Source organism: Carlito syrichta, unplaced genomic scaffold (assembly GCF_000164805.1).
Source record: "Carlito syrichta isolate Samal-C Ts95f unplaced genomic scaffold, Tarsius_syrichta-2.0.1 Scaffold308100, whole genome shotgun sequence".
Classification (NCBI taxonomy): domain Eukaryota; kingdom Metazoa; phylum Chordata; class Mammalia; order Primates; family Tarsiidae; genus Carlito; species Carlito syrichta.
In genome coordinates, this window is record NW_007252196.1 from 227,202 (window position 1) to 236,376 (window position 9,175).

At 49.5% G+C, this 9,175-nt stretch overlaps 1 protein-coding gene across 1 annotated transcript in view; it reads right to left on the bottom strand.

Moving 5' to 3' along the window:
• P2RX3 (purinergic receptor P2X 3) overlaps positions 1–9,175 on the bottom strand; it is a 41,300-nt gene that overhangs the window by 16,647 nt on the left and 15,478 nt on the right. The window contains exons 7-8 of the mRNA XM_021715977.1: positions 8,200–8,341; positions 7,182–7,318 (exon numbers count right to left, since the gene is read on the bottom strand). Coding sequence (XP_021571652.1) covers positions 7,182–7,318; positions 8,200–8,341 — 279 coding nt within the window. The remainder of the gene's footprint in view (positions 1–7,181; positions 7,319–8,199; positions 8,342–9,175) is intronic.

Here is a 9,175-nt window from a genome sequence, read left to right on the forward strand (position 1 = left end):
CCAGGCGGGTCTCGAACCCGCGGGCTTAGGCAATCCACTCACCTCAGCCTCCCAAGGCGTATTTAGGTCTTAATTGTAGAAACAAAGTATCCTTTAAAAAAAATTGCTTACAAAATTACTCATGTCTAGGAATCCATGGGGTTTTCCCTGGGGTGATAGTTTCTACTTTCATGGGGGGCATGTCGGGGTTAGAGACCTCCAGAAATTAATTAATGGCTGTGATTTCACAAATTAAAGTTGCTCTCCGCAGGCGCCCCTGCAACCCACACTCCTCCCTCCCTTTTCCCCAGGCTGCCTCGGTGGGCTGCTATGCCCAGCTCTGGCTTCACGCGGGAGCTCCCTTGAGTCTCAGTCACTCTGTCACTGTCCTCTGCTCACAGCTGTCTCCAGTCTCCTATACCTGCTTCCTCCTCTCGTCCCTTCAGGCCTGGAAGGCCCAGGCACTGCACGATCCTTTGTGGTTTCCTACACCCTGCCCACACCTTTGAAACAGTCCCTTTATGAAACTCTCCTCAAATTACCCAGTTTGAATGTGCCATCTGTTTCCTGCCGGGACCCTGATGGATACAGTATTTTTAATCTGTCATTGCACCATCAATGCCCATACCCTCGCACATATACACACTCACACATTCACCCACTAACAAACACACCCACTCTCCCAAACTGAGACGTACACACACACACACACACACACACACACACACACACACACACACACACACATCACCTGCTCCGACACTAGGGAACATAGTGGTCTGGTGAAAATCCTGCTCTGGGCTGGGCTTGGTGGCTCAGTCTGTAATCCCAATACTTTGGGAGGCCGAGGTGAGTGAATTGCCTGAGCCTGCAGGTTCAAGACCTGCCTGGGCAACTTGACGAGACCTCATCTCTAATTTCTAAATCAAAAAAATTAGCCGGGTGTGGTAGCGCGCGCCTGGAGTTCCAGCTACTCGGAAGGCTGAGGTGGAAGGATCGCCGGAGCCCAGCGGGTCGAGCCTGCGGTGGCCGGGAGTGGCCGCTGCACTCCAGTCTGGGCGACGGAGTGAGACTCCAACTCAAAAAAAAAGAATCCTGCTCTGAGGCCAGGTGCGATGACTCATACCTGTGATTCCAGCACTTTGGGAGGCTGAGGCAGAATGAATGCTTGAGGCCAGGAGTTCGAGATCAACCTGGACAACAGTGAGACCTCGTCTCTACACAAATAAAAATTTTTTAAAAAATAGCTGGGCATAGTGGCATGTGCCTATAGACCCAGTTACTTGGGAGGCTGAGGCAGGAGGATTCTCTGAGCCCAGGAAGTCAAGGCTGACGTGAGCCGTGATCGTGCCACTTCACTCCAGCCTGGGCAACAGTGATACCCTAATGCAAAAAAGAAAAAGAAAATCCTGCACTGGTGACTTGAGTGTCTGTCTGGGCTGCGGGAGCTTAACCCACAGGGAAGAGACCTTGCCTAAGCCCCAGGCGTTGCTTGGGGGTGCCTTTCACTTGAGCACCATTGAATTGGCAACTCTTGCCCATTCTTATTTTTAGAAACGCTGCACTTTGTTCACTCAGAAGTCCGATGACCCCACCAACTGCACTCTCAATGTGCTCAGAGGAGGCTTCATAGAAACATGAAGTTTAAGTGCCCCAGTCTTTAACCATGCAGAATAGACCAAGGACTGAAAATAAAGTCTCTCCACCAAATTTCAGGTAGAAGAGCAGAAACCTTTAGGGGGTCACACAAATAAAAATTAATTTAGGCCAGGTGCAGTGGTTCACACTGACAATCCCAGCACTTTGGGAGGCTGAGACTGGAGGATTTGCTTGAGTCCAGGAGTTTGAGACCAGCTTGAGCAATGTAGTGAGACCTTCCCTCTATGAAAAATTTTAAAAATTAGCAGCGCATGGTGGTGTGCGCCTGTAGCCCCAGCTACTTGGGAGGCTGAGGTGGAAGGACCTCCTGAGCCCAGCAGGTCGAAGCTGTGATAAGTAGTGCTCATGCTGCTGCATTCCAGCCTGGGTGACAATGTGAGACCCTGACTCAAAAAAAAAAAAAAAAAAAGATTAATTTACACGGACAGCACCAAACACATTGTGTCTGGGCTGAAAAAAGGCACATTTTGCCGGGCTCGGTGGCTCAGCCTGTAATCCTGCGCCTTTGGGAGGCTGAGGTGAGTGAATTGCCTGAGCCCGCGGGTTTGAGACCCGCCTGGGCAGCGAGACCTCATCTCTACAATAAATAAAAAAATCAGCCGGGCGTGGTAGCGCATGCCTGTAATTCCGGCTACTTGGAAGGCTGAGGTGGAAGGATCACCGGAGCCCAGCAGGTCGAGGTTGCGGTGGCCGGGAGCGGCCATTGCACTCCAGTCTGGGTGACAGAGTGAGACTCCAACTCAAAAAAAAAAAAAAAAAAAAAAGGCACATTTTGACTCAACATGAAGTCACCCTTGCCTGGGCTGTGTCGCAGAGTGGCTGATGTAGGAGCTGGGATCCAGGGCCCCTAAGGATATGCTAAGATGCACCCTTCCCCTTGGAGCTTCCGCCTCCTCATTGGTGTCTCCAAGGGGTCCTCAAGCAGCCACAGATTCTCAGAACCCCTGGTTCTGCAGGCCAAGTGCTGTGGAAAGCAGGGGAGGGCGTGGCACTTGGACAGGGGCTGCAGAAGTCCATAGTGATGGAAATGTGAATCTCTAGCTGCCTCTGGCTGCCTGAGCCTGCAGATTAAAGCAAGGCCAAATCTGGCTGAGTAATTCCCTTCCCTCCAGAGCAAACAGCAGCGGGAGGACCCCAAACAATCTGGCCTCTGTTGGAGGGGTGGGGCAGGCAGATCTATTTGGGAGACAAAAGGCGGGGCTGTAAGTTGTCCCTCCAGTGCCTGCTGGTCTTTTAGCCTTCCTGGGACCAGATTCTTTGTTTTTAAGCAGGTTGATTGTCTCAGCCATACAGGGATGTTTTCCCTGAAGTTGAACAAGTACCAGCTCCCCTAGCCTTACTAACTGGGTTGAAGATCATCCAAGATTTTGGGGGGGGTTTGAGACAGGGTGTCACTTCTGTCACTCAGGCTGGAGTAGAGTGGCACGATCACGGCTCGCCACAGCCTCTACTGCCTGGGTTTAAGTGATCCTCCCACTTCAGGAGCTGGGACTACAGGTGCCACCATGCCTGGCTGATTTCTAAATTTTTGTAGAGATGAGGTCTCACTATGTTGCTCAGATGGGTCTTGAACTCCTGGGCTCAAGTGAGCCTCCCACCTTGGCCTCCCAGAGTGCTGGGATTATAGGCATGAGCCAATGTGTCCAGCCAAAAATATGTTTTGAATCCAGGCTCCCACGCTTACTCGCTCTGTGACTTTGAGAACTGTATTTAACGCTATAAGCCTCCATGTTCTCATCTGTAGAGTGGGGGGATTGCAGCATTGCTCTGTGGGGTGGGCAAGGTACAGTAAACCAAAGCACACCAAACACTCTGTGCCCAGGGGAACTGGTATCAATCTTGCAGATAAGCAGCCTTGTGAGATTCTAAAAAGGAGCATGCACTGCTCTGAGAAACCGCACTCAGCTGGGCACGGCGGCTCATGCCTGTAATCCCAGCACTTTTGGGAGGCCATGGCAGGAGGATTGCTTGAGGCCAGGGGTTTGAGACCAGCATGGGCAACATAGGGAGACCCTGTCTCTACAAAAAACATTTAAAAATTAGCTTGGTGTGGTGGTACATTCCTGTAGACCTAGCTACTAGGGAGGCTGAGGCAGGAGGATTGTCTGAGCCCAGAAAGTCGAGGCTGCAGTGAGCTGTGATCATGACACTGTCCTCCAGCCTGGGTGACAGAGTAAGTCTCCGACAAAAAACAAAACAAAAAAACCACTCCTGGGCTCTTCACTTGCCTTGGGTGTCAGTAGCTTGAAGGCAGCATGAGGGTGGTGGATGGGTACCCAGGTGGAGAGATTTGAAGGGGCTGGACAGAGCCTCCTGTTTACCACAAGTATCAGATCTCCTCCCATGTCTGGGCTGTTCCTTGGGCCCCCTGGAAACTCTTAAATCCCAAGGACCAGCCGGATGTAGTGGCTCATGCCTGTAATCCCACCACACTGGGAGGCCGAGGCAGGAGGATTGCCTGAGCTCAAGGGTTTGAGACCAGCCTGGGAAACATAGTGAGATCTCTTCTTTACAAAAAAAAAAAAAAAACTAGCTGAGCATGGTGATGCACACTTGTGGCTCCAGCTACTCAGGAGGCTGAGGCCAGAGGATTGCATGAGCCCAGGAGGTCAAGGCTGTGTTGAGCTGTAATTGTGCCACTGCACTGAAGCCTGGGCAACAGAGTGAGACCCGCGAGTCTAATAATAATAAGAAGAATATAAATAAATCCCAAGGGCCAAATTAAGCTGCTTTGCCCCTCTCTACTCTGATCTGGAGGGTTTTGGGGAGAGGACTGGTCTGGGGGGTCCTAAGAGGGGCCCACAACTCTCAGATGGTTTCCTTTAGGTTTCTGGGAATCATGTTGGCAGGGTCCTTACAATCTTCTGACCTGTCTCCACCCAGTACAGGCCAGACTTATTTCGGACTAAGTGTATTACCTCCTGTGGTGCCCAGGCAGGGGGCAGGGAGGTAGGCGTAGCACAGTGAGTTGGAGATAAAGAACGCTGAACCAATTCTTCTTCGTATGAAAGACATCAGTAGTTGGGGGTCTTCATAATAGTTACATTTTTCATAAGCTTTCCTGCCAAATGAGTTATTTGGAGGATTGAAGAATTCCCAATGGCCAGAGGGAAGTTATGAAGATGAAACTTGCATTTTAGATCATGAGGATTTTATTAATATGTTACTATTTTAAGCCACCATACAAATATCCTTTGTATTGATCTCAGTGTGATGTGCCGACTGAATAAATATGCCAATTTCTGCCAGGGAGCCGAACAGTATTTTTAACCTACTTTAAAATATGTGTTGTTTCCTATGGGTTTTTTTTAAAGTTTGGAGTTGATTATGAAAGCACTTTCACTTTTTAAAAATTCTTCCTTCCAGAGAATATACGTATATATTCTACACTATTAAATACAAAGCTTAATGGGGTGGGTGAGTTTTTTTTTTAAGTTACAAATGAAAGTTAAAAAAAGGTGAAATGATTATTTTTTTGACTATGTAAGCCATTGTATTAGAGAATACCACTACAGCAAAGAAAATTGGAGTAACAATTCTTTGAATATATAACTGGAATATATTCTTTATTTTTATTTTATTATTTATTTATTTTTTTGAGTTGGAGTCTCACTCTGTCACCCAGACTGGAGTGCAGTGGCCGCTCCCGGCCACTGCAGCCTTGACCTGCTGGGCTCCGGCGATCCTTCTGCCTCAGCCTTCCAAGTAGCTGGAACTACAGGCGTGCACTACCAGGCCCGGCTAATTTTTTGATTTATTGTGGAGATGAGGTCTCGCCAAGTTGACCAGGCGGGTCTCGAACCCACGGGCTCAGGCAATCCCACTCACCTCAGCCTCCCAAAGCATGGGATTACAGGCTGAGCCACCGAGCCTGGCTTATTTTTATTTATTTTTTGAGCTAGGGTCTCACTCTGTCACCCAGGCTGGAGTGCAATGGTATGATCATAGCTCACTGCAGCCTCCAGCCCCTGGGTTTAAACGATCCTCCTGCCTCAGCCTCCTGAGTAGCTGAGACTACAGGTGTGCACCAACATGCCTCGCTAATTTTATTTTGTACAGATGGAATCTTGCTATGTTGCTCAGGCTGGTCTTGAACTCCTGGTCTCAAGCAATCCTCCCACCTCCACCTCCACAGTGCTGGGATTTGAGCCACTGCACCCAGCCTGAAACGTATTCTTGTATGAATTTTTCCTGATGACTGCAAGCTTGTCTATTTACCCTGTTGAGTATATGATGCCACATACTTAATCAGGGCCCTGCCAGGAACTCCAGATCTTTAGAAGTCAAGGGAAATCCACAATGTGTACATGTATCGAAAAACCACTTTGTGTCCCATAAATATATACAGTTACTATTTGTCTATTAAAAATAAAATGAGGCCATTGCTTTGCTAAACTCTGGGGTGTCCATGTGACTCTTTGAGCTATGGCTGCCATGTTTCTTGGCTTTAGACCCTCCCCTACTTTGGGGAGGTGAAACTTCTCTCTTCTCTCTCTCTCTCTAATTTACATTCTAAATAAACTATATTTCCCAATCTAAAAAATAAAATAAAATGAAATGAAACAAAATAAAATTGTGTTGTCCTTGTGACCCACACTTTGAGAACTGCTGACCTAAGATAACTGAGTTTGGTCCCAAACATACAGTAGATAATCAGTAAATGTTTAATACACAAATCAATAAACAAATGACAAAGAAAACAATTAAGCAAAAGACAAAACAGAAGAGAAAAAAAAAAAAAGCCCCAAAGCTGAAGCTTTTCATGAATTGGCTAACAGGATCCTCGAGATCATGATTCCCTGGCCATTCCATAGATGGGGGAACTTAGGAGGGGGCAGGCCAAGGGCTTGTTTAAGGGCTTTCAGCTGCCTCTGTATAGTTTATTAACTGGCTTCTCCCTTTCTCTCTCTTCAAAGCGAGAAACAAATAGAAACAAAAAAACCCAAAGGATCTCTGAAGTCTCAAAGCTGTTGGGAGGATATTTAAAGACCGGATTGAGTTCTTGTTTGGGAAGGCATCGAAGAAGAGCTAATGGCAATTATAATTACTTGTGGCTCATGAAATTTCCTGGTTAGGGACAGAAATGTAAGATTTCCATCTTGTACAATGATACCAGTTCTCACCCTTACTTTGTGGAGCAAGAAATCTTAGAAAATCCAGGCACGTGACCGGCAACGGGACCGTGTGGAAGTCACTCAGCACGTTATAACCTTCAGGGTCAGAGCTGAGAACAGGCCCCAAACCACAGACCCTGGCATTTCCAGGCCCCAAGCTGAAGACCCTGGCATTTCCAGGCCATCTGGTCTACCTGTTGACCTGAAGCAGGATCCTTGGTGTGATCCTGTCCAGTGAGAGGGAGCCACTGTCTCACGGGCAGCATGCCCACCACCTGGGGGAGTCCTGCCTGATTCTGACTTGAAGTCTGATGTGGGGGCTGCAAGGGGGAGTGTGAGACCCCTCCTGATACGCATTGCGGCTTGAGATGAAGCTCTTTACAAAAGCCCTCGCCCTCTCCTCCTGGTGTCCCAGGAGATGGGGTTTACCTGAAGTTGTAGCCTGGGGAGACGCTGCTCTTCTGAGAAACGCTGTCGAGTCGGGTGAAGGAGTACTTGGGGATGCACTGGTCCCAGGCTTTGTCCAAGTCGCACACCCAGCCAATCTTAATGCCCAGGACGCCGCCCTGGAGAAAGGGGCCAGGTGTGAGTGCTCCCCTTGCCCTCTGATGTCCTGTGCTTGGCCAGGGTGGGGGTAGGAGGGACTGATGGTGACAGATGGTTTCTTTCCATTCTCTGGGTGGAAAATGGAGGCAGGGAGAACAAAAGGGGATCTGGCACACATTTCTCCATAAAAAAGTGCTGTAGCCGGGCTGGGGACCCTCCAGCCTCGGAATCCTGCTTTTTGTTTTTTTGGGTTTCTTTTGAGTCAGGGTCTCAAGAGTTTGAGGCTGCAGTGCAGAGGCACAATCATGGATCACTGCAGCCTTTAACTCCTGGACTCAGGCAATCCTCTCACCTTAACCTCCTAAGTAGTTGGAACTACAGGTGTGCACCACCATGCTTGGCTAATTTTTCATTTTTTTTTGTAGAGATGGGGTCTCGCTATGTTGCCCAGGCTGGTCTCCAACTCCTGGGCTCAAGCAATCCTCCCACCTTGGCCTCCCAAAGCGCTGGGTGTCAGGGGTGAGCCCCTGTTCCTGGCTGAATCCTACTTTTGGACTTTCTAGTCCCTTAGCTGTACCACAGGAGAGAGATGGTGGCCTCTTTATCAGTTCCACTGTCCCAGCGTGTGGCTCTCTCCAGAGATCGCAGACCTCTCCCTGAGGTGGCATGTGTGTGAAGACGGGAATGGGAAACTGAGGCTTGGCCACTGGGGCTGGGACAGGCAAGCCCACTCAGGGCAGAGATGGGTTGGGCACAAAGCCAGGTGCAGGCATGGGATGCTCTCTTCGGGGGGCGCTGTCTTGGGGCTGCTCCCTTCCAGTCCCCCAACCACCTGCCAAAGGGTCAGGGGAAGGGCTGAGCTTCGGGGTTCCAGGTCAAGGAAGAGTGGGTAGGTCCTCACCGTTCTGGCCAGCTGGGCGAAATCCTGCCCCGCAAACTTGACCACATCCCCCACCCGCAAGATGGGGCAGAAGGGGGCCTTGTCAGGGTGGAAGCGGCAGGTCTTCATGTCCCCGGAGGTCAGGTTGGGAAGGATGTTTCCCCTGGGAAGGAGCAGAGAGAAGCAGGGCCAGGGTTCAGGTGGCGAGAGGCACCTGTAGACTTTCCCCAGCCTCCTGGGGCCATGGCCCTCATGTCCAGTGGGGATCTGCATCCTCACCTCTTAGACTTGCCTGTCCCATCCCCTCTTCCCCAGCATCTATCTTTCTTTTCTTTCCTTTTTTTTACTTTTTTTGAGTCAGAGTCTCACTCTGTTGCCCAGGCTGGAGTGCAGTGGCACACTCACAGCGACCACAACCTTGACCTGCTGGGCTCTGGCGATCCCCCTGCCTCAGCCTTCCAAGTAGCTGAAACTACAGACATGCACTACCACGCCTGGCTATTTTTATTTTATTGTAGAGAGAAGGTCTCACCAAGTTGCCAGGCTGGTCTTGAACTTGCAGGCTCAGGCAATCCACTCCCCTCAGCCTCCCAAAGTGCTGACATTACAGGCTGAGCCACTGAACACAGCCTTCTTTCTATTTGTTAATTTTTTTTTTTTTTTTTTTTTTGAGTAAGAGTCTCACTTTATTGCCCAGGCTGGAGTTCAGTGACACGCTCATGGCCACCGCAGCCTCGACCTGCTGGGTTTAGGCGATCCTTCCGCCTTAGCCTTCAAGTAGCTGAAACCACAGGCATGCACTACCATGCCCAGCTAATTTTATAATCATAAAATTTATTGTAGAGATGAGGTCTTGCCAAGTTGCCAGGTTGGTCTTAAACTCCTGAGTTCAGGCAATCCTCTTGTTTCGGCCTCCCAAAGTGCTGGGATTACAGGCATGAGCCACCGTGCCTGGCTCTTTTCCTTTTTATTTCCCTTTCCCTTTTCTTTCTTCTTC